At 41.8% G+C, this 27,347-nt stretch overlaps 1 protein-coding gene across 4 annotated transcripts in view; it reads left to right on the plus strand.

Moving 5' to 3' along the window:
* Positions 1 to 9,813: 9,813 nt before the first annotated feature.
* ATF1 (activating transcription factor 1) overlaps positions 9,814 to 27,347 on the plus strand; it is a 73,219-nt gene continuing 55,685 nt past the window's right edge. For 3 of the 4 annotated variants that reach the window (XM_026501881.4, XM_026501883.4, XM_026501885.4), the window contains exons 1-2: positions 9,814 to 9,949; positions 16,110 to 16,208. In XM_026501881.4, coding sequence (XP_026357666.1) covers positions 16,116 to 16,208 — 93 coding nt within the window. In that variant the 5' untranslated portion in view covers positions 9,814 to 9,949; positions 16,110 to 16,115. Of the gene's footprint in view, positions 9,950 to 16,109; positions 16,209 to 27,347 lie in introns of those variants that run through there. The other variant, XM_057318870.1, reaches the window with a different exon arrangement.

A 27,347-nucleotide genomic window follows, 5' to 3' on the forward strand; every position in this document is an offset into this window, starting at 1 on the left:
ACCTATTTAGGCAGCTGAGAACATTTTTTTCACCTAAAATACGTTTATTGGTGTCTTGTAATTTTGCAGCAAGCTTGAATTGTAAGTGAAATGGATGATTTTCTATATGCAATTTGAAAATTCATTCAAGAAAGAGAATCTGAATTTTACCAAACCCACAAGGAAGAGAATCCCGTTTCACACATACAAGAAAAAGCCACCCAACTCCTCTTGATACCAGAATCCGACTATGGCAGTTTCTATTTAAATAAAGCAATCTCACCTGTGAAAGATGCAAATTATAAATAAAACCTAGCTGTTTTAGTTGCTGTGTAATACACCACCCCAACTTAGTGGCATAAAACAAAGCCATAGAAACACATTCTGGGCACCATGAACTGGACAAAGCACAGCAGGAATGACATCTCTACTCCAAAATGTCTGCCCTTGGCTGCAAAAACTCCATTGTCTGGGGGTGATTTGAACAGCCTGGGGCTGGAATCATCTAGGCGTCTTTACTCACACATCTGAAGCCCAGGCTTAGGTAACAAGGACGAGGCTCAGCTGGGACTATTGATTGACCAAAGCACTTCAGTGTAGCCTCTCCTAATAGCGTGGGCTTCTTGGAACATGCGGCCGGGTTCTCAAAAGAAACCTCAGGAGAAAGAGCATGTTAGGCTGTGAACGTCTCATCCACTCTTGGAGGCCATACACCACTTTGGTTGCATTCTACTGCTCAGCCCAGATTCGAGGGAGATGACTCTATGTCTTGATGAAAGAGAGGCAAAGTCGGATTGTGAAAGAGCATATGGGATGGGAGAGACTTTGTGGGTATATGTGGAGATACTGCGCTGGAAAATACAGTCTTCCACACTAGCAAAGCAAACCCAGTAATGTGTAAGAAATAACAGATGAGGTTCAAAGAGGGTCAGAACAAGGATAGTTCAGTATTAGAAAAATCTATTTATATAAGGAATTTCAGCAACAGCTTAAAGGTGAAAACCATACGGTCATCTCAAAAGATTCAGGAAAAACAAGATAAACCTTGACACTAATAAAATTCAACAAGCAAGGAAGAAAGACTTCTGGAACTGATAGAACATGTATCAAAAGCCTACAGTAAAAAAGAAAACAACGGCACTTGAGAAGCACTCCCACGAAAGTCAAAACGACGACGAGGATGCTCACTTTCTACTCAGCGCTGCATTGAGATTACAGCCAGCGCGTCAGGGAGAAAAATGAGCCGTGTGAATGGGATACAAAGGAACAGAAACATCTGGTAAGGGTATGCTAGTCTGTGTGGAAAATACTAGCAAATCTACAACTGTATAAACAAATAGGCATTTATAAGATTGCTGAATACATAATAAACAAAAATAGTACAAGCCTCTAGTTTGTGATAATGGTGGAATAACCTGGTCAGATTAATCCTCCCAGAGATAGAATTTTTTAGATTTGAACAATATCTTTCTATCTATCTATCTATCTATCTATCTATCTATCTATCTATAGATAGATATCTATCTATCTATCTATATATATATATATATATTTTTTTTTTTTTTTTACCTATTTGAAGGCACTGGAAAATGACCCACAGAAGACAGAAATTGGAGAGTAACTACTTTTGAAAGATGAAATGCAATAGGTGACATTTGTGTGTTTGTGATTTTTTTGGTCTGAGGACATCACCATAATTCCAAGCAGCTTGAGTGATAACCACTGCCTACTGGCTTAAGGTATGAAAGGACAGGGTTCCATGTTGGCAGGGGAGTCAGAGGATAGTTAGGTGGGAAATCTATGAAGGGAGAGAGCCCCAGAAGGTGTAAGTCCTCAAATCTGCATATAGAATGTGTCGAAATCTTTGGGGGCTAAACTAAATTATATGGAGGAAAACCCAGAGTTCCTGGTGGAGGCAAAAAAAGCAGCTGGAAAATGAAAGAGTTGAGCAGAAATTTCAGCCATTGTCTACGACAGAGGAAAAAGACCAGAAATTAAGTCCTCTCAAATTAACTGCCTTCTGAAATAAAAAAAAATCACTCTGTAAAGTAATATAATTCATTCTAGTAATAACACTACTAGAAATGTGAAGAAACAGAAAAATATCTTTACTCAGGGAAAAGATAGCAACTGTAAGATCACTCAGGTGTGCAATTAGCAGTCAAGAGCCTTAAATCAGTTATTACAAATACACTGAGACTTAAAGGGAAATGTACAAATGGATGATAAGGAATTCCTAGATAAGGAATCTAGCAGAGAAACAGAAACTATTAAAAAAAAAGAAGAAGAATGGGAATTCCGGAGTTGGAAATTCAAGGACTTAATGAGCTGAACAGCAGACTAAAGATAGCATAATAAAGAATAAGCAAACTTGAAGATAGATCAGTGGATTATCTAATCTGAAGAACAGAGGGAAAAAAAGGCTGGAGGAAAAAAATAAAGCCTCAGAGTCCTGTGGGAAAATACCAAGTGGTCTAACATATCTGCAATTGCAGTTCCACAAAGATGAGGGGGAGAATGGGACATAAAAAATACTTGAAGAATTCCTGGCAAAAGCTCCCCAAATTTGGAAAGCCATAAATGTATAGACTGAGGAGGCTCAAGAAACTCCAAGCAGTATAAAGAAAACCACACGTAGGGGCGCTTGGCTGGCCCACTTGGTGAAGCATCCAACTCTTCATTTCGGCTCAGGTCATGATCTCAGGGTCATGACATTGAGTTCCACATGGGGCTCCATGCTCAGCATGAAGTCTGCTTGTCCGTCTCCCTCTGCTCCCCCCACTCAAATAAATAAATAAAATCTTTACAAATAAAAAAAATTAAAAGAAAAGAAAACCACATGTAGGCATAATCATGGGCAAACTGCTAAACTCCAATAAAGCAAAAAGTCTTCAAAGAAGCCAAGTGAAAGTAACACATTACATATTGGAGAAAACTGACACAAATGATAACCACTTTTTCTTTAGAAATAATGGAAGCCAGAACAATTGTTCTGAACACAGGACAATATATTTAGAGTGCTGGGAGGAGGGAAAAATCTGTCAACTCAGAGTTCGATATCCAGCAAAAGTCTTCAAGCATGAAGGTGACTCCTCAATCTGATAAAGATCATCAATGAATAACTCACCGCTTACACAACACTTTATAGTAAAAACTGAATGCTTTCTCTCTAAGGTTGGGAACAATGGAAGAAAGCTGTTCTCACCACTTTTATTCAACATTATGCTGGAGGTTCTATTGAGAGCACATAGGGCATAGGGGAAAATGGCCCCCAGATTGGAGAGGAAGAATTAAAGCTACCTCTAGGCACAGATGCAATGACTTGTATATACAAAATCCTACACGCGAACTGTTAAACGAGTTCAACAAGGTTGCAGAATACAAGATCAATACAAAAGTATCTATTTTATTTCTATTTTCTAGCAATGAACATTCCAAAAATGAAATTTAAACCCAATTCTATTTAACATAGCATCAAAAGGAATAAAATACTTCATAAATTTAATGAAAGTGCCAACTAACATACTGAAAACTACAAAATCATTGAAAGAAAGAAGATTTAAAATGGAAAGTCAGGGCTCCTGGGTGGCTCAGCGAGCTAGGCGTCTGCCTTCAGCTCAGGTCATGATCCCAGGGAGTCCCGCATCAGGCTCCCTGCTCTGCCCCTCCTCCCACTCATTCTCTCAATCTCTCTCTCTCTCAAGTAAAATAAAATCTTTCAAATGGAAAGTCATCTCCATGTTCATGGATTGGAAAATTTAATATTGTTAGGATGGCAATACTCTCCACATTGACCTACAGATTCAATACAATCTTTCTCGAAATCCCAGATGCCTATTTTGCAGAAGTGGATAAACTGATCCTAAAATGCATATGGAAATGCAAGGAATTCAGAAAAGTCAAAACAATCTTGAAAAAGAACAAAGTCACACTTCCATATTTCAAAACCTACTACAAAGCTATGGTACCGGCGTAATGATAGACTATATCAGTCAGTGGAATAGAACTGAAAGCCCATAAATGGAGAAACCTCTGACACTGCTCCCAACCCAGCCAAATAATGAATCAATAACGATAATAATATTCATCTTGGGGGGGAATGGGGAAATTAGTGCCACCCGTAAGGATGTCAGGATTCAGAGGTAATGGTCCCTGTTTAAGCTCTATTTAACACACCAGTCTAGTTCTACAGAAACTCGTGGGTCCTCGAGGATGGCAGGATACCAGTGTCAGCTTAACCAACTAGTAGCTCAGTTGTAGCTGTTGCACCTGATCTGGTATCTTCGCTAGATCAGATTAATATGGTCTCAGGTACGTGGTATGCAGCCATTGCCTTGACAAATGCGTCCTTTTCTATTCCAGTCCGTTCTCATCACTAGATAAAAAAATCTGTAACTATGCACAGTGATGGATGTTAACTATTGCCACTTACTAGGGGGATCATTTTGTAATACATACATATATCAAAGCATGTTGTACATCTGAAATATATAACTTTGTATGTCAATTAGATCTCGATTTTTTAAAAGTTTTTAAAAAAGAGAATCAGAAGTATTTCACATTCACACTGAAGGGTTAAGAATATACATTGATAGTTTTGTCCCAGAGCCGTGTTACATCACTCTGATGAGACAGAAGGAGCAAGAACTAGTACATTGAAGGTCTGGTAAGCTGCGTGCAATCCAGAGGATGGGAAATGAACTCGGAAGTGTCAGAGGTCTAGCAAGCAGCTTTGCTGACGTATCTCCTGACATAAAAAAACAAATTACTGAGGCATCTGGCCGGCTCAGTAAGTTAGAGCATGCGACTCTTGATCTCTGGGTCGTAAGTTCAAGCCCCACGTTAGGCATAGCTTACTTAAGCAATGACAAGTTAACGCATCTTACATCCTTTTTCTCCAAGAAGGAAACAAAGTCCTTAGTAGGCCTTTTCAGGTTGTGAAGACAACACATTCCATCCCTGGTAATACTGCACTGCACAATAAACCAGGTGACAGCTTTAAGTAAGGTTTGGAGTCATATGATACGGCAGACCCATGGTGGTGGAGGTGATAGTTGTGGGGGAAAAAAAAAAAACCCAGCGTGAAGTTTATGGCAAGAGCCAGTGGAAGAATCTCAATGCAAGCTGTTAAAATTCTGGAGGAAGAACCTGTGAGTTGTAGCAGAGAATTATATGCCTTTTGAAAAGCAGCTTCTCGTATGCCACTGGGCCACAATGGAGATGGAAAACTTGACCAGGCCACACCCAGTGACCATGCATCTGGAACTTTCCATCACTGGCTGGGTTGCGTCAGACACACTGTCATAAAGTCAGATGGGCCCAGTACCAATCCATCATAAGATGGAAATGTTACACCTGGGATCAAGCCTAAGCAGGATCAGCGCAATCTGCATGAGCAGGGCCCCAGAAACCCATGTTGCACACTACAGTTGCACCAGTGTTCTTCACTCGGCTCATACCCATGGCCGTAATGGAGCATGGGGGAAACGTCCTGCTGAAGTAGGTGGAAAAAGCCCAACTTTGGTATATGCGTGGGCTATGGTTTGGGTCTCTGAGTGGGTTCTGGCCATTCTGTTTCAAGGGAAATCTTCCCAACAGGCAGATATTAAAATGACCACCCATTCTGTGCAACAAGCAGCTCAAAGTGAGAATATCAACGGACTCCTGGGCAGTGGCAAACAGCCTAACCAGTTGGTCAGTGTCTTGAAAGGAAAAAGCCTGGAAAACTGGATATAACAAGGTCCGGAGTAGAGGTATATGGATAGATATAGGGTAGGGAGAACAAAGTCTGAAGATCTTTGCTTCACAGGTCCATGCCCACTATTAGGCATTCACCATGGGAGAGACATTGAACATCCATATAAACAAAATGACTTGACTGGTTGGTGTCAGCAGCCGCTGAGCATCTCAGAATTGGCACAATGAGTACATGTATGGAGTAGCCATGGTGGCTGAGATGGAGACTATGTTAGGGCCTAGCAGTATGGACTTCCATTTACCAAGGCTTTTTTAGCTATTGCTATCTCCGAATCTTCCATGAAACACTGACACAAACCAATACTGAACTCCCAACGTGACACTATTTCTTAAGGAGACTAAGTGGCCACTGATAGTTGACAACACTGGGCTTCTTCCATCCTAGAAGGGCCAGTAATTTGTTTTCACGTGAATAGATTTATGGTTTTGGTGTAAGGATTTGACTCTCCTGCCATCAGAGCACCACTCAGTGTCACTACCTGGGGGCTTATAAAGGTACATGACACCTGCAGGCTGCTCTGACCAACATAAAGAAGGTTCCTCCAGTAAGCTGAATTTTAGTTCCAAGCTGTCTTGCTACAACTCTTTAATAGTAATCTTGAAGGTAAATAATTTGTTTGCTTATACAATCCAACCACACAACAGAACCAACACTTACTCATTATAGGGTTTTCCTAGTGGCACCAGCTAGGAGGCTACCACAATATACAATGCAAGAAGTAATGACAGCTGGGACTAAGGTGATGGGGTACAGAGAAGGGGAGGTAGTCACAAGGAAATTATTTCTCCTGTATCCAGGTGTAATAGGCAGGACTCTAGAAATAACATCAACCCAAGTAAGCTAGCTTAAATAGAAAAGTGCTATTCATTTCAAGGACAAAGGATGGCTTGTGGAACCTAAGGGCTGTGGCAGGCAGCTGCATCTCAGGTTCCAAAACTACAGGCTAGAAAGCCACTGGTTTGCTTTCTCAGCTCATCTGCATTGTTCACAGATGGAAGAGGCTCATTACAAAGCTCCTAAGCTTTAGGTCCATTTACCTAGAGAAAGACCAATTTTTGGTCAAAGATTAATGTCCGTAGGGAAGACTGGTGGCCAGCTTGGGTCAGGGGCCCACTGTTGGTAAGATTGGTTTGACTGTGAGAAGGTTCCATAAGAGTAAGAGGGATAGTTGTCCACTACTCCCAGGGCCCACAGACGAGAGTTTTATATGTTCAATTCAAGCACAGTTAACATGAAACAGCAAGCCGTTTCAGAGCTGAGTTATCTGAAATAGTACGGTTGTGTTTCATACAGCCCACGCGGGAATTTAGTAACTGTCTTTGGTTAGGTTGTCCTGTGTTTCACCTGGAGTATTGAAAAAGAACAAAACAAACAAAAAGAAACAAAAACAATGAAGCCTATTTAGACCATAAAGTCTGCATCTATTAGCTTGAAATAATTTCTGCCTTTTGAGAGGTGGACTGTTCCACTGTTTCATGGCTCTCAAGTCCTCCACTCCAGCTCAGTCCTTTTGTTAAACCGTGAGGCTTCCCGGGGTATGTGGCCACTTAATGGTTTTTAGCTAAGCTTCCAGTGGTCACACTGCAGTATTTTCCATATTAATATCCAACATTTAGTGCTTACTGTGTGCCAGGAGTGGCTCTAACTTTACATCTATTAAACTCGTTCAATCCACAAAACTTTATGGGATAGGTAGTATTATTAAACCCATTTCCTCACACTGTCTCTCCCTCTCAACTAGAAAACAGCGCACCAGGTGAGCCAAAGAGGTACCACCACTGGTTTGACCAGTTTATTTTAAACAATTACCTTTGGCTTTTGAAAGTTAGGTTATATTATTTCACTTTATTTCCTCACTTCTGAAGTCAAAGACCCGTCCATCTGGTTTATAAACTCTTACTATTCGCGGGGCACCTGGGTGGCACAGCGGTTAAGCGCCTGCCTTTGGCTCAGGGCGTGATCCCGGCGTTCTGGGATCGAGCCCCACATCAGGCTCCTGCTTCTTCCTCTCCCACTCCCCCTGCTTGTGTTCCCTCTCTCGCTGGCTGTCTCTATCTCTGTCAAATAAATAAAATCTTTAAAAAAATAAATAAATAAACTCTTACTATTCAGACAGAACTGTGTCATAACCAAGACTTCTTTTTTTCTCCTACAGTTATTCCTCAAGGTTCAGAAAGAGTGGTAGGTACGGCAGGTGACACTTCCATGAGAAACAGGTAGGGCAGAAATATTTGTGAGGGGCCGTGTTGCTCAGCGTGGTATCTGATTTAAGCTTAAGATGCTTTAAAGGTGAAGAGGAACTGAAGAGGAAGCAGTAGGTGCAGTTTGAAGGTTTCAGTAAAATTTAGTTTCTTTTAATGATAACATTTTTCAATCCCCCACCCCTCTTTTACTGATCAATACTTGTTAAGCATTCTGAGTTCCAAGGAAGAAACAACCAAACACACACACACACACACACACACACACACAGAGTAAACTTAGAGCCAGCCTTCCAGACATTAATATTCTGGATGCCAGAATGATTGATACTGGGTTTTGTTAATCAGGAAAGGCCGATGTCTGAGAACCTCTTCCTCACTCCTTACCTTTATAGGACACTTTGCTTTCCTATGGTATATGACATTTTGATTCTTTAAATGATTCTGGAACACGGCTTGAGTATTATACTCTTCCCAATTTTGATAACAAGAAAAGCTTAGAGAGGTTTGTGTAATTTGCCTAATCAAAAATCGAAAATAAAGGCAGTCACCTGTTGTAGGTTTTAATAGTCAACGATGTTTCCTGAATGAATGGCATTAGCTAAGCGTTAGTGAGCTTTTTGGAGCCTGGCAGAGTTAACTCTTGAGCTTTAAATCACATTATCTGACCTTAAACGTCAAGATTTTATTTATTTATTTTAGAGAGACAGAGGTTGTGACAGACACAGCGAGAGAGCACCAGCGGGGAGGAGAGGGCGTAGCAGGGAGCCCGACGCAGCAGGACTCCACCCCAGGGCGCTGGGACCGAGACCTCCGCCCAACGCAGAGGCTTAATCAACTGAGCCACCCAGGCCTTAAAGGTCAAAACCCGGAAGGGCTCCAGCCACAAAATCAGTTTTCTACATTGGAGACCTCAAACTAGTAAAACTCCAGAAAAATCCTGGAACTTATTTTGACAAGAGCACACTAAAGGTTTATCATTTTTTATTTGTTACCATTATAAAGCCATAAAATATTTTGCAAAGAAATGGATACAGAAAAAAAATTCAGAATAATGCATAATCCCTTTTCCAGAAAGGTATCTTTACAAGTTTTTGCAATGTATTAAAATGACGGCGTATAACCTCTTATTTTACCACGCTCCACTGTAACAGCTGAGGTCAACTTGTTTCGGAGTGACACCCTCGGTGGAGCTCAAAACTCCGTTCCGGCACCGTGTGTGTGTGGGAAATCAGCCTTTGGGAAAAATCCTTTCATGGGCTAAAGACTGCAACTCAACGCAATTTCATGGGCTTACAAACAGGCTGACTAAACTAGGAGACGATGAGGGCAAGCCTCCACGCTTGTCACTTCTCTCTACGAGGTCCGGACAGGTGAGGCGGGCGTCGAAGCCAGGGACAATTCTGGGTCTGATCACCCAAACCAGAGCAAGCAGGAGCTGAGCTGAGAGCGACGCCACTAGCCGACGAAAAGCGCCTCACACCGAGCGGCCTCCTGGCACCACCACGCCAGCCAGGGCCTCCGAACACAGACGCGTGGGAGGAGCGCGGGCAGAGCTCCCGAGGCGAAAAGTGACCACAGGTAACCTTCACGACCGACCCTCGCCGGAGTGACCACCTCGGGAGACACACCTGGCGGTCCGACGAAACCCGGCACAAGATGGCGGCACGTCACGTGAGCAACGTGGTGACGCAGGACGGCGGCCCGCACGGAGGGACCGCCTTAACCTCACCCCCCACGCTCACTTACTCAGTTTTGCCCCCCTCTCCTCCCCCGCCCCCGGCCTGGTGTAGATCATGCCGCCAGTGGCGGCCCTGACTGCCGAGGAAACGGTAGCCTAGGACAGTTGGCTGTTAAGTGACACTGATTCTCCCCGCTCCGCCTGACCCCTAAGACAGAGGCACGGCCCCCGCCGCGTGAGGGGGTGGGGAAGTGGGTAGAGAATTCGGATCCACCTGGGAGGGGGGAGTGGAAGTTCCCGCCCCGGACAGCGGCGAGGCGGCAGCCACAGGTAAGCAGGGGGCGGGGGTGGGACGTGTTCCTGTGTCCCCGGGCAGAGGGAGGGCGCGGGGACTCGGCGCCGGCGAGGACGCCAAGTCGAGTCTCGCGCCGGGTGGGGGGGTCGCGCGCGGCGGCCACGGTGGGGGAGGGGCGCGGAGGGCGCGCGGCGGAAGGGGGAGGGGCTGCCTGCTGTCCCCGGGCCGAGCGCCCTTCCGGTTCTCGCGCCTGGCCCGGCTGTTCCCCCTCAGTTGTCGGTCTCCCCTGCCTCCCACCCCCCCCAACCAAAATAAAACCGGAGACCTCCCGCCGGGGGTGGCTTTCGCCTCTGAAGCGGCCCCTCTGCGGCCCAAGGCGAGCGCCCTCCGTCGAAGGTCTCGAGATTGGCGGGGAGGGCGGGGCGGGGAGGGCGGAGTGGCCTTGGCCTCCGCGCGTTTTCCGCCCAGCTGCCCGAGACCGGTTATGTCCGCCAGGGAGCCCACAGAGCACACCGGGCGTGCGAGGCCCCGGCTGGCGGTGGAGGGCAGAAACAGCTCTTACCCGCAGGGAGCTTGCAGTCCAGTGGGGAGGTAGACAGTAGTGACACAGAGGCACGCAACAGTAATGGAAAGGTGTAGCTGATGGGCGAGGAAGGAGAGTGTGGGATAATAGAAGCTCTGTTTATGTCTGGACAGAGGATCAAGCCGAGGAAACTCTTTGGTTTTCTCTCGTATCATGAAACTAAGCATGGTAGTTCCCAGCATCAGCTACACGTTGGAGCGTGCAGCTTAATCTGCTTTAAAATCATTGTAGATGTTAAATAATGTTGATTTTGTTAGCTTTTGAGGAGCTGTGGGCTGATACGGGTTTCCTCAGCTATCAGGGCATTCTGTGAAGCCTTTCCTTAAGAGAAATGGCCTAAAGCGAAGAAGCAGTTACCATTAATTTAAATGGAAAATGTTTTCAGTGTTCTCAGACCCCCAAAATAATCTCTCAGGCTTTTCTGATTCCTTAGGACACATCTTACTAACAAAATAAATTGAGATAAAGCCCCGATGCTCACAGACGCAGTTCAAAGCTGTGGAGACTTGGTGCTGAGATGCTAAGTGTAGTTCTGGGGGAGGGAGCTTGCCAGGCCGCTCTTGCTGCTGTGGTCCGGGCTGCCTCTGTGATGGCTGGCTCTGAAACAAACGCAGAATGCTATTTTCACTTTTTTCTTTTTTTCCTGAAAGCGAAAATCCTCTTGATTTCTTTCGGTTAGTGAAATCAGGTACTAGTGTAGGTTTTTCGTAAAAGTGAAGTGATGTAACACGAGTTTTCAAGAAGCGGGGGATACCTGTAGTATTCATTGGGAGTACCCTTCTGAGGCTTTTCAGCACAGATTTGGCAACCCTCTTTGTCAAACTGGCCTGGTTTGTGATAGTATGCTGTGTTTGTTTGTGTTTGCAAAATGCATTTTATCTCAAGGATTTTGTTACCAACAGAGATAAGCAGTTTTATTAAAATGCTGTTTTTCCTGTATATTTTATAATATGCGTGTTCCTCGGTGTCCCAACTAGAATCAGGACAGTTGTCCTAACACTGACCGTGTTAGTTCTGTTATCCCTTAAGGTTATGTTTGGTCTGTGCTGCATCTGTACAGTACCACTCTATCACCAGTAGGTGGTAGTCCCGTCTAAAAATGCTTTTTCTTCACCTATCCTACTTAATTACAATGAATTTCCATCTCTAAAGTAGGATTTTTTTTGTGCCTGTGTTGTCTTGATTCTCAAGCCGAGTTGAAGTAATTGTCTAAATGTATTTCTTTTTTTTTTTTTAAGATTTTATTTATTTATTTGACAGAGATAGAGACAGCCAGCGAGAGAGGGAACACAAGCAGGGGGAGTGGGAGAGGAAGAAGCAGGCTCATAGCGGAGGAGCCTGATGTGGGGCTCGATCCCATAACGCCGGGATCACGCCCTGAGCCGAAGGCAGACGCTTAACCGCTGTGCCACCCAGGCGCCCCTGAACGTATTTCTTTAACCATTATTTCTGTCTGTAGCTAGCTAGACAAACCCTACTAAACACGTTGATTTATTCACCATTAATGTGCAAGGTATTAGTGCTATATTGGGAACAGGATATGGCCTTTGACTCCCTAGAGCTTGCATTCTGGTGGCAAGACAGAAACAGGCCGTTGCAGTACTGGGATGAGTGCCATGAGAAGAGGGGGTAGCATGTGCTGTGGGGATACAGCCAGAGCTTCTCGGCCAGTCTGAGGGAGTCATGAAAGACTGCTTGGGAGAACAAATAACTGAAAGGAATAGGCCACATGAAGAGAAGAGGGGAGTAGTGTTTCTGGCAGAGGGAGTGGCATATGTGAAAGTCCGAAGGTGAGAGAAAGCAAGGTAGGCACATAGGAAGATCTGAAAGAAATTCAGCATGACGAATAGGCACAATTTTGAGGGGAGATCATGAGTTCAGTTGTGGAAATGTCGAGTGGGAGACTCCATGCCCTCAAGCTTATCATAGGTCAATATTCTCTATAGGTGAGGAAACCGAGACCTTCATTCGTCAAATGAGAATACTAACTGTATTTGTTGATGTTTATTGTTTACGGCATGCATGGGGGTCTCTGTTGGGCACAGACCATACATTCATATGATACAGGCCCTGTCCTTAGGCACCTTAAGACTGGGAGAAACACCACCCGCCTGCCCCCCGGCAAAAAAAAAGACTGGGGGAAACAGACATGCCAGTAAACACAGTTCAGTGTTCAGTGACCTCATTAGAAATATATGCAGGGCACGGTCAAAGTAGGAAGGAAGAAAGAACCTGGGGCAGTTGGGAACTTAAGGTTTGGGATGAAACTAGAAAAGAGTAGGAGTTTGCCAGATGGACAAGTTAGCAATGTTAGAGGAAGAGGGGCAGTGTGGAATTAAAACAAAACAAAACAAAAAACAAACCATGGATTTTGAGTTAAAATAGTTCTGGCTTCAGGTCTTGTATTCACATCTTACTGTGAGTTCCGTAGTAAATGACAATTTCCTTGAGGCTCAATCTACACATCTCTAAAATAGGGAATCCAGGAAATGATACATAAAAAAGCTCTTCGTTTGGTGCCTAGCATATAATATTCCTTTCTTTGCAAGTTTTCTTAGAAGTACCATGCCTTTTACTTACATTTTTTCTTATATGTCAGCGAGATCACAGGCTGCTGCAGTTTCTCAGCCTCCCAAATTCGTTCCCATTGATGGCACTTTTGAAGCTGTGTTTCACTGCCCCCTGTGATTCTGCCCTACTTACTGTTGTCTAATGTTAAGCTTCCTTCTGCTAGCTGGGAGATACGTTATTTTCATAGAAAATGCTTTTGTACACATACAGTTTATTCTGTGTTGAGCCAGTTTTTAACAGATTGTTAATCTCAATTTTAAGAGTAATAGCTGAAAAGAGTGAGCAAATGAAGATTATACTCTGACGTTAAAAAATATATAGTATTGTTTACAGTGAGATGTAACTATAAAGCTGTTTTCATTTTGGAAAACAAAAGCTGATTAGTTGATTTCTTTTTAAAAAATTAGAGAAAATAGGCTATCTTATTTTCCATAGGAAATGTGGTTGTAATAATTGTCCAGAATCTTATTTGCTGACTGTAGTGTTGTTTTGTTGATTGTGTTAGTTTCCATTAGATATAGGGCTTCTTAATAATACTGTTATAGAGGAAAAATCAGTGAGTCACAGTGAAACAGAGAAGTATCATTTCCAGTAATTTAATAAGGTTTTGAAAAATCTTTTATAGGTTCTTGCAGTGCTTTAGCACTATGTATTTTTTTCTTTTCTACATTCCAACTTACGTCTTCTGAAATGGGGTGTTAAAACGGCATTTTCGGCTGCCTAGCCGTCTCAGTCAGTAGAGTGTGTGCCTCTTGATTTTGGAGTTGTAAATTTGAGCCCCACACTGGGTACAGAGATTACTTAAAATCTTTTTTTAAAAAAGGCATTTTTAATACAGACAGTATGTAGAAAATATGTAATTGCCAGGTTTGGTGCTGTCTTAGTGTTTAGTCTGTGAGATTATACTTGTATTAGTGAAGATTAAAAATCACTGTGCTCTTCCTAACGAAGGGAGTATATGTAAGCTTAAAAGCAGTTGAAGAAACAAGATAGGAAGCATTGGATGAATTTGGCAAAATTAAAAGTTTTAAAATAATCATAGTTAAGTCACGATACTTGTATCCACATGCTAGAAATGAAATTTATATTAAGAAATATTAGGAATGCCTGGGTGGCTCAGTCGGTTAAACGTCTCCCTTCGGCTCAGGTCATGATCCGAGGGTCCTAGGATCGAGACCCACATCAGGCTCCTTGCTCAGCAGGGAGCCTGCTTCTCCCTCTCCCGCTCCCCCATTTGTGCGTGTGTGCGCGCTCTCTCTGTCTCTCTCTCTCATAAATAAATAAAATAAAAAAAGAAATTATATACTGGGGCGCCCAGGTGGCTCAGTCAGTTAAGCATCTGACTCTTAATTTCGACTCAGGTCATGATCTCAGGGTCTGGGATCCAGCCCCACATCACGCCCCACGTCGGGCTCTGCAGTCAGAGATGCTCTCTCCCTCTCTCTCTGCCCCTCCACCCGCTCATGCACACATTCTCTCTGTCACTGTCTCTAAATAAATAAATAAAAGCTTTAAAAATATTTTTAAAAAAGAGACAGGCTAATAAGAGAAACATTGGTGATTTGGTGATAAATGGTGGATAAGTAGTACGAACAGGGCCAAGACAGCTAATAGAGAATTAAGGAACTGTAAACAGTGCGTCATTTCTCACCTAGCACTACTTTCTCCTGTGCTTCTGATGGGCTCTAATTCTTTCAGAAAACTTGAGCTACTCATACTTCTTGATCAAGTAGTTCTCATTTCTGGAATATATTCTTTGGAAATTATTTTAATTGTGTTTATGTACCAAAGATATTAATCATAGTATTGTTTGGTTAAAAAAAATGTATGTTCACTGGATGGACTATTATGTAGCCTTTGAATATACCATATTTTGTTTATCCATTCATCTCTGTGCACACTTCAATTGATCCCACCTTTTGACAATTGTAAATAATGTTGCTATGCACATGGGTGTACAAATATATCTTTAAGACCCTGCTTCAATTCCTTTGGATATATACCTAGATTTGGGATTTCTGGATTATACAGTAATTCTATCTTTAATTTTTTGAGTAACTACCATAGTGTTTCCCATAGTGTTTACACCTTTTTTGCATCCCCAACCATAGTGCACATACGTTCCAATTTCTCCACATCCTCACCAACACTTATTTTCTGGTTTTTTAAAATTGTAGCCATTCTAATGGGTGTTGAGATGATATCTCATTGTAGCTGTGATTTGCATTTCCCTAATGATTAGTGATATTGAACATCTTTTCATGTTTGCTGGCCAGCCCCCTCTCTTTTCTTTTTATGTTTTTGTATGTAATCATTAAAAACTTTAAATTCTGCCCAATTCTTCTAGCAGTCTAAGTGGTTGTCCTCCCATTTGACATATTCCATCGCTCATAAGCCGTTTATCCTCGTTTTTGCCAGCCTGCATATCCTGCCGGGACTGCCTAGATCTCTAGAACCTCCTTAGGTACAGTTGTGCTGACTTACTTCAGCATTCACTTAATGAATTCTCCATGTAGAACTATCTGTGCAATTAGAAACTGTTCCCGAGACTGTAGAAGAATGCTTGCATCCATGGATGGGAAGACTGTCATACTTCTTAAGTGGGATAACATTTGGAAACTTCGTCACAATAATTTATGTATAGATGTGCCATTTATTAAATTTTAATATGTTCATGTGGATCAAACTTTTTAAAATGTGAAAGAATATGCACGGAAAAGTCTTTACTATCTCTATTCCATAGCTACCAATTCTCTTCCACAGAGGCAGCCATGTTGCCAATTTTTATACAGCCATGCAATATATTATACATATTCTGTAGTGCTCTTTATTTGCCATTTCTTGAGATCTTATAATTAGATTTCTACACAGAACAGAACATCAGAACATACTGAGTCTGGATAAATTGAGCTAGCACGTAGTATAGAAAAACTTCACCTTGTTCCTCTGGAAAAGTACACATGTTAAGGAAAGAGCTATCTTGGGATTTCTTGAAAATGAAGTTAGAAATCATTTTCTAACTGACCTTTTTTCTCTTCTAGTTGATTATGGAAGATTCCCACAAGAGTAACACTTCAGAGGCAGCGCCGCAGCCTGGTTCAGCGGTTCAGGGAGCTCCTATTTCTCATATTGCTCAACAGGTAAGGCAGGATCCAGCCAAAATGTTGAGCTAATTAGGAATATTTTGTGAAAAAGAACCAAGCAAAAAGAACTGCAAACGTTGAAATGTATGGAAGGCAGGTAGATTTGATTTAAACATCCTGTCAAGATTATTTCAGTTTTATTTTCTTCTATATAAAGTACATTTAATGTTGTTTTAATAGGTATATATTTTTCAAAACTTGAAGTAGATTTCACTTTATGTGGTGCGTGATTATTTCGATTTTTTCCAGACTGATTTTGTTTCTGCATAAGAAAAATGAAAAATAATTTATCTCTGAGCTAACTTAAAACAGACTAATAGTTTCAAGAGACAAACCATCTTCAATTCAGTAGATTTATTGTGGATGTATAGGAAATCTTTTTGCTGAACTGGAAAATAGTACTACATATTAGAGAATTTAAATTGATAGGCATGCATATTGCAGAACTGATATTTTATAAATATCAAATTGTCTGATCCATGCACCTGACCCACTTCAAGGAAAACAATGGATGGTATTTGTTGCCAGTGATAGACTTGAACTTTCAAGCAAAAATTAGAATTTTGGAAAACTTGTATTCACCATTGTGAGCTTTATAGTTTCCCAGGAGCTACAGACTTTTTCATTACAAAATTGTGTTACAAAGTCATACTTTAGTATAAGATTCATTCAGAGTGCAAGGTAGACCAATGGATTTTATTTTATTTTTTTAAGATTTATTTATTCGAGAGAGAGAAAACACAAGCAGGGAGGAGGGGCAGAGAGAGAGGGAGAAGCGGACCTTCCGCTGAGCAGGGAGCCTGATGTGGAGCTCAGTCCCAGGACCCCAGGATCATGACCTCAGCTGAAGGCAGAGGCTTAACCGACTGAGCCACCCAGGCGCCCCAGACCAGTGGATTTTAATGTTAACAGAATATATAACGTTGAGGGGCGCCTGGGTGGCTCAGTCAGTTAAGCGTCTGCCTTCAGCTCAAGTTATGATCCCGGGGTCCTGGGATCCAGTCCTTTGTCGGGCTCTCTGCGCCATGGGGAGTCTGCTTCTCCCTCTCCTTCTGCTCCTCCACCCCCCACTCCCGCTTGTGCTTGCTTAGGCGTGTTCTCTCCCCCTCCCTCTCTCTCAAATAAATAGAGTCTTTTTAAAAAATACATAACATTAAGATTGTATGTTGCAAACAACCTTTAAGAAACTACAGCCTGTTTAAGTTTTAAAGTGGTATCAAAGAAGAATATCCACAATTATCTGAAAACACTATTAAAAACAGTCCTCCCTTTTTCAACTTCATATATGTGTGAGGTCAGACTTTCTTCATATACCTCAGCCAAAACAACATATGGCAACATAGTTAATGTAAAAGCAGGTAAGAGAATTCAGCCATTTTCAACATTAAGGTGATTTGCAGAAATGTAAAATGTCATTCTCTTACTAATTTGGGGGGAGGGAAGTTTAGTTTTATAAATGAAAACATATTGTTATTTATATTAGTGTGTTAATAGGTTTATATTACTTCAGAATGAACTGTTAAATATTTTTAAAATTTCTGTTTTAATTTTAAATGTGTTGGTAGATTAAAAGCCTACATAAATAAGAATTCTTTGTGGTCCTCAATAATTTTTAAGAGCGTAAAGAGTCTTGAGACCAAAAAATTTGAGAAACAAGGCCCTAAAGGATTAATCCTTCAAGCTTGATGCATCCTTTTTTATTATTTGTCTATATTCTTGTAGAATAATGGTGTCTTCTCCAAATGGTGCTGGAAAAACAATTCTGGAGTCTTTCAGCTCTCTTTCTGTTAATAGAGCCCTTCACAGAGATGTTTAAGTTCACTTGGCTTATTTGTATACTTAAGTTATTTTGGTTCGATGTGGATGTTTTCTAAGTTTCCTTAGAAGCATATTTTCAGTGAAATGTGAGTAAGTCCATTTCTAAGTGGAAGTAACTTTGTAGTGATTTTGAAAATAATGTCACTGACTTCATGTCCAAATTCTTGTGGCTTGATTACTTCATTAGCCTCTAAATATTGTAAGGAAACCATATCTAATGCAGTAATATTTATTCAGTCATTCAGTATAAGCTGGGGACATAGCAATAAACAGAAGTCTCAGCTCTTATGAACTTTACTTCTAATTTTGGGGAGACAGGCAATAAGATATCAGTTCATAGTACGTACTGTGGGGACTCACAAAGCAGGGTAAGAGGGATGGGGATTGGTGGGGACAGGTGGATTTGTTTTTTTATATAAAGCGGTCAGAGAAGTCCCGTTAGTGGAAAGAACTCTTCATTTACATGAACTGACAGTTGTAAAACGCTGAGACTGATAGGTGCTTGGCATAGTTAAGGAACAGCACAGAGGCTGGTGTGGTGGGAGACAGATGAATGAGGGGAGAGTGATACAAGATGAGGCAGAGAGGTTTGGCGTGGGAAGGGAGAGTGCCAGATAAGGTAGGCCTTGAATGCCACTGTAAGGCTTTTGGCTTTTAATCTGAGTGAGATGGGAATCCTTTGGAGTGTTTTGAGTAAAAACGTTATCTGATGTTTTAATAGGATCATTTTGGCTGCTTTGTGGAGTAGAAGCAGGAAAACCAGTTAAGAGGCTGTTAAAATAATGTGCGTGAGAGGTGATGGTGACTTGGACCAAGGTGGTAGCAGTGGTGGTAGTGAGATAAAGTTAGATTCTTGATATAATTTGGTTGTAAAGCCAACAGTGTTTACTTTTGGATTAGATGTGGGTTTTAGAGAAAAAAAGAAGATAGACCCTACAGTTTTTGACTCAAATAATGGTAAGAATGGAGTTGCCACCTCTTAAGGTGGACAACACTGCAGCATGTTTTTCTTTTATTTTGGGGGGAATATTGGCAATCAGGAATTTGGCTTTTAGGCATGTTAAGTTTGTGATGCTGTCTGTATTACTTTTCTATGCTACAAAACAAATTAACACAAATCTAATGGCTCACAAGAACACACGTTATCACAGTTTCTATGAGGGCAGAAGCTGCTAGGTTCTCTGGTGTTTCAAGTTCAATCAAGGTATTGGCTGAGGCTGGATTTTTATCTGTGGATTGGACTGGAGAGGAATCCACTTCCAACTTCACTCAGGTTGTTGGCAGAATTCATTTTGTTGTAGCCGTAGGACTGAGAGCTCCAGTTTTTTGTTGGCTGGAGGCCACCCTCAAGCCTTAGAGGTCATCTGCAGTTCACTGCCGTGTGGCCCTCCCCAAAAGCAGTTCACAGCATGGCAGGCTGCTCTGTTAAGTCTAGCAAGAGGGTGAGAGTGAGTTGGCTAGCAAGACAGAGTCTTGTATAATACCATATGACATAATCAAGGAAGTGATATCCCATTCTTTTGCCATAAAATGTAATCATGGGAATGACATCCCATCATCTTTGCTTTACTAATTAGAAGCAAGTTGCAGGTCCCTCCCACTCTCAAGAGGAAAGGATTACTCAAAAGGCGTGAATACCGGGAGGTGGGGATCATGGGGGCCTCCTTAGAGTTTGTCTGCCGAACCGTACAAACAGGTCTGTTTAGAAGGCAGCTGGATGTATATGGCCTGGGGTCCAGAGGAGAAGTCCAGACTAGAAATGTTAAGTGTAGGCGTTCTTGGATATGTAGGTGGTATTTAAAGACACAAAGCGATTTCTGGCTTCCACTTAGGATATAGAAAGCTGAAAAGAGTATTGCTCCCATCCTAAAATAAGAATGAGCTATGATATACAAAGTCATAACTTCTCTTGATTCATCGGTGGTGGGATCTGGCTCATCTGTAACAGTGCAGGAAGAAGGCAGGGCTCTCGCACAGGGGTAAAGAAGAATTCAGCTACGGTCTTGATCAGTTGCTAAAGTCTTAAGTGTGGGCTGGCATGAGCCTGTAGAATCCTTGAGAGCTGCAGACACAGGGTAGGTAATGCTCACCCGTAGGCTTTTCTTCAAGGTTTCCCAACAGTTTCTCGTGAGATTGGGAAAGCAAGGAAGACAGGGGTAAGGCTCACTAGGTGGTATGGGCCTACCTGGACTCTCTTCTCCCTGTGGAAAAGGGCTTTAAGCCACTGGGGGAAGGGAATAAACTCCATTTTCCGTTGTGGCTGGGAGGAGTGAAAAGACAAAAACGCATAAAACCGGAGGGAAGGGGAGGAAACTTCTGGGTTCAGACCATTAGTTTTCCTACTATAGGGAGAAAGCCCTATGCCCTGAGACGCAGGGATAGTGACTTGCCTGAGACTGAGACTCCGCTAGGGTAACAGAACTTCCCCGTTCCGTACTAGCAAGTAAAGCAACAGCAGTCTGCCCCTGGGGACTGTGGAGAGTCCGCACTGAGGGTGGAGCAGGCTGAGAAGTACCCTCCGGCAAACCAGCTCCCACCCTAAGCAGAAGGGTGTCCTAGAGGAACTTGAAGCCGGTGGTGCACCTAAGGGAGTCCTAACAGCAGAACCCGAACCCGGCGTAATTCCCGAAGAAGTTGCTCAACCCCTCCCCTCAGCACCCCACTGATAGCTTGCAGAAAGGAGCCATACCCATTTTTATACTGTTTCCTGAGTCTCCTGTGTTACACATGATATCCATCATTCAGGCAAAAATTATGAAACATACAAAAGTAAGAAAAAATTACTCACTGTTCAAAAACCAAAATAACCAATAGACTGAGGATGGTACATTTGATAACTGTCAGGCAGTGAATTTATTTTTTTAAAGATTTTACTTATTTATTTGATAGAGCACACAAGTAGGAGGAGGAACAGCAGAGGGAGAGGGAGAAGCAGGCTCCCCGCTGAGCACGGAGCCCCATGTGGGTCTCAGTGCCAGGACCCTGGGATCATGACCTAAGCTGAAGGAAGATGCTTAACCGACTGAGCCACCCAGGCGCCCCTCGTTGGTTTCATGCTCCGCGGGGAGTCTGTTTCTCTCTCTCCCTCTTCCTCTGCTTGTCCCCGCACTTGTGCGCATGTGCGTGCACTCCTCTTTCTCTCTCGCTGTCAAATAAATAAATCTTTGAAGAAGATTTTTTAAAATCTTATTTAAAAAAATTAAATGAATAATATATTACAGCTCTAGTGGAAAAGGTGGACAACATGTATGATGGTAAATTTCAGCAGAGGAATGGAAAGTATATGAAAGTCAAGTGAATATGCTAGAAATAAAAATTTGATATAGATGAAGTATGTTTTGGGGCTTATTAGTAGACTTAACATACCCAAGGTAAGAATCAGTGAATTTGAATTTGAAATTGAAAACAAAGAGAAAACAAGTAGGGGGAAAACAGAACAGAGCATCTAAGAGCTGTGGGGGACAATATCGATTTAACACAAGGGTAATTAAATTCATGGCACTAGATGAGATTACTGGAGGTCTTGTATACTCAGAGATGAGGTCTGTGGATTTGACTAGGGCTCTCCGACATTTGTTGGACTTTGGGAAGATTGAAGAGGGGTGGTCAGTGAAGTTAAGAGGAAAATCAAGAGAAAGAATCTTGGAAGTTAAGAATGAGGTCATGGTCAACTGTATAATGTGCTGTCAGGTCAAATAAGAAATAAAAATCAACTGCTAACACAGTTGGTCTTCATTATTCAAGGATTCTGTATTTGCAGATTTGCCTACTTGATAAAATTTATATGTAATCCCAAAATCAGTCCAGCACTTTTGTGGTCATTGCCCAGAGTGGTGAAAAATTGGAGTCACTTGACGCACATCTTTCCACTGACATTGAACCAAGGCACCAGGGCCTTGTCTTCTTATTTTAGCTCTCATGCTGTAAATAGTTCTTTTGGTGGTCTAACTGATGGCATATTTTTTGCATGTTTGTGCTTTTTGTTAGTGATTTTGTTGTTTAAAATGGCCTCCTAAGTGTAGAGTTGAATGCCAGGAGGAGAGAATACCTGTGTTAGAGAAGTGTCCTTCAAATATGAGTGTCCATGAGTTCAGTATTAATGAATTAACAATATATATACTAAAAAAGGTGTCTCTAAACAGAAACACTTAAAACAAAGTTATATATTGACCAGTTGATGAAAATAATGTGCCCAGAGGCTTGCAGGAGCCTAACTCCGTGTTCCCCCCAGAGCAGTGGTTCAGATTTGCTAATTCCACGTACATGCAACTTTATAGAATATACCGCAAATAACAAGAATTGACTATTTAGCAACTTGGAGTTTATTGACAGCCTTGACAAGAACTATTTCAATGGGAGCGGGGACAAAAATCTAATTAGATCTAAGAGAGCATGGAAAAAGGGGGGAAAAAGAGTAGACATTCATTGACAACAGAATGAATAGACAACTCCTTTAAGGGATTTTGTTGCAAAGGGGCAAAGAAATGAAGTTGCTGGAGAGGGTTGGAGGTCAATGCTCCAAAGCTTTACTTTTATTATTACTTTTTAAGATAGGAGGAATTAACAGCCTGTTGGTATACCAGTGGGATTGATTAAATAGAAGGGGAACACTTGATGATACAGAAAGAGAGGTCAGTTCTGGGATGACATCCTTGAGGAGGGACAGGAACGAGATTTAGTCTACAAGTGGAAGACTTTATCTTATATGAGCACGGTACATCATTCACAGTAAGAAAGCAAATGCGGGTTAGGTGGGTAGATTGGGGATGAGATACTCTGAAAGCTTTCTTTTGATAACTTTTTTTTTTAAGATTATTTATTTATTTGACAGAGAGAACAAGCAGAGGAGTGGCAGGCGGAAGGCAAGGGAGAAGCAGGCTCCCTGCCCAGTAGGGAGCCCGATGTGGGGCCCAATCCCAGGACCCTGAGATCATGACCTGAGCCAAAGGCAGACGCTTGACTGACTGTGCCACCAGGCACCGCTCTTTTGATAACTTCTTTGTTTTTCAGTGGAATAAAACGTTTTAAGAGGATAGGGAAGGAGGAGAAAGTATGAAATCATCTACCAGGACAGTAGGAGATGTAAGTGGACTAGGGATATTTAACAGGATTGAGGAAGATTACGAACACTCCACTTGAGGTTTGATCATGAGTTTAAAGTGAGACGGTTAAGTTCAATTATGTGTTCTCCAGTCTAATTCAGGTGTGGTTTGCATTCAGGTTACAGGCATTGAGTAGGGGAGTTAACAGGGTCGATGTTTAGTTAAGGGACTATGATGAAGCAAGAAAAGGCAAGGACATTGATGATGTGTGTGATAGAGTGATTTAGATGCGGGGCCACATAATTTAAGCTGTATAGGGAAGGAAGTGGGGACTTGATGGGGTCAAGAGCAGGGAAGAAGATAGTATATTCAATGGATTATAGGTTCCTGTGCAGTCCAAGAATTGTTGAGAGTCCAAATAGTGGAGGTAATGAGTTGGAAGTAGGTGATACTCAGAGGGATGCTTGAATTTGAGATTATGGAGGGGTTTATTTATTGACAATGATACGGTTTAATTAAGTAGTTCTCAACTGGAGTGTACTGGTTCCACACTGAGACGTCTGGAAATGTGTGTTTGGGGGTGGGGAGGGTGCTACTGGTATTCAGTGGGTGGGGACCAGAGATGCTAAATGTTTTGCATTGGAAGAATTGTCCTGCCCAAAATGCCTGTTTAGAAACCTTGTAGAGGGGCGCCTGGGTGGCACAGCGGTTAAGGGTCTGCCTTCGGCTCGGGGCGTGATCCCGGCGTTATGGGATCGAGCCCCACATCAGGCTCTTCTGCTATGAGCCTGCTTCTTCCTCTCCCACTCCCCCTGCTTGAGTTCCCTCTCTCGCTGGCTGTCTCTATCTCTGTCCAATAAATAAATAAAATCCAAAAAAAAAAAAAAAAAGAAACCTTGTAGAGTATAAGAACAGGAGCAGGTAGCTGAGGAGGGTGGAACCCAGGGCTTTGGAGAAGAATAAAAAACAGAGGCCTGGGTGTGGAAGGTTACTGAATGTTGCATATTGAAATCATGACAAACCTTATCAGGAGTGGTATTAGAATAGGTTGGTTTGGCTGCTAATGTCTTAAAGAAATGAGGGGACGTGACTGCCATAAGGCCAGTCTGCTGCTATGAGCCTTGCAGTTGGGAGCTTTTAGAGGAGGACTTTGAAGGGGCAGTGGTCTGAAAGTACCGATGAAAAGCAAGGGAAACGCGCACCTTATCTGTAGGCTCATGGGATGAGTGCAGGAGAGAGCTATAGCAGAGGCACTTTTCTTGAGAAGAGAGCTGAAGTTCAATCATGGCAGGGAGGTGAAGGGGAGGGACTTAGTACTTGTTGAATTTCATTTAATTACAAATTATATGTAGATTGAGAGACAGGCAGTTTTGCTTAATGGAAAGAATGATGGAAGCCGTCAGAAGACTGGGTCGGAACCCACGTTTTGTCACTTACTGACTCTAGAGCTTTGACTAAGTCAGTTATTTAGTAAGACTTGACGTTCATCATCTGGAAATTACGTGTCAGACTAAGGTCTTTTCCAGCTCATAACTCTCAGTAATTCTCATATTGTAAGAAATTTGTACACTTTAATCAAGTGTGAACAGGGAAAACAATGATCATAGTAACAATTGAGTGTCCACTGTTTGCCAGGTGCATTTCTAAGCATTTTACATGTTTTAATACCTTCAAACCTCATGTCAGCCTACTCTGCTTTTATAACTCCCACAGGACTACTAAGGATCTAGACGTGATTTGAATTCCAGCCGTTTGACTTCTGTCACAGTTTGGGGTTTCTGGGAAGTGGCCTGTGAGGTGGAGATTAACATGCAGGACGTTTATTAGGGCGTCCTCTTGGAATTACCACCTGTGAAATGTAAAGAAAAGAAGAGAAGGAAGGAGGATTGGGCAGAGGGAGAAGTGGGACTGTGGTTCAGTCTCAATGAAGGCCTCAGCTGACCCTGTAGAAAGCTTTGAAGATGAGATAGCTCTTCAAAATAGGGGGAAGGGGCCAGCCAGGCCTTCATATCCCAGCATGCATCAGTCATTGGATCTTGACTGACCTGGGAAGGGGTGTATGAGACTTTAGTGACAGGTGAGTCATCAGCCAAGGCAATTCCAAAGACAGCTGACAGCTGAACACTGCCAGCAGCTTTACTCCAGCAGCTGGGGAATGCGTCTTTTACTAGTGAAACGGGGTCTGCGAGTTGCATCGTAGTGCCCACCACAACTCCAGAGTCTGTAGTCACCAGTCCTTTGTTGCCTCCAGGGAGAATATGAAGAGAAATGAGAATAGTGGAAGAAATTACAAATAGGCTTGGCTCCAAAACACTTTTAACACAGCTTAATCTTCATGCCATTCTTTTTTTTTTTTTTAAGATTTTATTTTTAAGTAATCTCTACACCCCAGTGTGGTGGGCCTTGAGCTAACAGTACCAAGATCAGGAGTCACATGCTCTACCAGCTGAGCCAGCCAGGTGCCCCCATGCCATTCATATTTTTGACATGAAGACTTAACTCAAGGTTCATCCAGGGATAAGCTAAGAATGTGTGTGTGCATCAGTGCCTTTGATAATCCTTTCTTACCTGGAGATACTCTATCTAACATCTTGGATATTCTAGCTCATCTGGGTTTCACTTTTTGGTAGAGAAAGATTTCTCTTATAGAGTAACTTAGAAATCTAGGTGAGTTTATTTGGATGTTTCCAGCGTGGATGGCATGGGAGAATGGAAGAATGATTTTTCTTTTTCATTTGCTTAGCAGGTCTTTCATAGAGCCTAAAGTTTTAAATTTTGACTAGGTCCAGTTTATCAAGTTGTCCTTTCATGGATTGTGCTTTTGGTGTCTAAGAATTCCTTGCTAGTCCTAAATTTCAAAGATTTTTTGTTTCTTCCTAGAAATTTTATAGGTTTATGTTTTACGTGTAATTCCACGATCCATTTTAAGTTAATTTTTATATAGATTTGAGAGTTTGGGGTTGGTTTTTTGTTTTGTTTTTGCTTTGTTTTGTTTTGCCTCTGGATGTACAATTGCTACAGCACCACTGCATTACTTTTGCACCTTTGTCAGAAATTATTTGGGCATACTTACCTACTTCTGCTTCTCTGTTATGTTCCATTGATCTGTGTGCTGTCCCTCTGTCAGCATGCTGTCTTGATTACTATTTATAGTAACCCTTAACATCCAGAAGAAAGATTAGTCCCATTTTATTCTTCTTTTTCAAAGTTGTTGTAGGGCCTTTCCCTTTCCATATAAATTTTTGCAGTAAGCTTGTCTGTGTCTGCAAACCTATAGATCAATTTCGGGAGAACTGATACCTTACTGAATCTTCCAATCCTTGAATATAGTAAATCTCTCTAATTATTTAATCACCTTCGATTTCTTTACATAGCATTTTGTCTTTTTCAGCATACAGATCCTGTATGTGTTTTGTTAGGCTTCATACCTAAGCATTTCATTTTCTTTGGAACACTTGTAAATAATACTGCATATTTTCTTTGGAGCTATAGTAAATGGTACTGTGTTGATTTTGGATTTTACTTGTTAGGATATAGAAATGCAATTGATTTTTATTGATCTTATACCTTGTAACATTAGTCTTAGGAGTGATTTTTTTTGTTTTATTTTTAATAGTTCTTGTGATGTCCTACATAGAGTCATGCCATCTAAAGATAGAGATGTTTTTTCTTCTTTTTTTCCAATTTTATTCAAGTTATTCTGATTCCAGTTATTAGAATATGTATTATTTATTTTTTCTTGCCCTATTGCACTCTCTAGAACTCCCAGAACTATGTTGAATAGTGATGAGAATGGACATCTTTTCTTTGTACCCAGTCTTACAGAGAAAGCATTCATTCTGTCATCATTAAGTCTGATGTTAGCTGTAGGCTTTTTTATAAATGCTCTTTGTGAGTTTGAGGAAGTACCCTCTATTCCTAGTTTTTTGAGAGGTTTTTTTTTTTTTTTCATGAAATGAGATTAAGTTTTATGAAATGAGATTTTTCTGCATCAGTTGGTGTGCAGTGATAATTTTTTTCTTCTTTGGCCTGTTGATGTAGTGGAGTGATTGATTTTTAAATATCAAACCAGCCTTGCATACCTGAAATAAATAGCACTGGGTCATGGTGGTATATTCTTTTTTTATGTTGCTAGATTCTGTTTGCTAATACTTTGTTGAGGAAATTGTATCTAAATTCATGAGATAATGGCCTGTGGTTTTCTTTTTCTTTCTTTCTTTGTGTGTGTGTTTGTATGTTTGTGTAATATCTTGGGCCTCATAAAACAAGTCAGGAA

Source organism: Ursus arctos, unplaced genomic scaffold (assembly GCF_023065955.2).
Source record: "Ursus arctos isolate Adak ecotype North America unplaced genomic scaffold, UrsArc2.0 scaffold_26, whole genome shotgun sequence".
Taxonomy (NCBI): Eukaryota; Metazoa; Chordata; class Mammalia; order Carnivora; family Ursidae; genus Ursus; species Ursus arctos.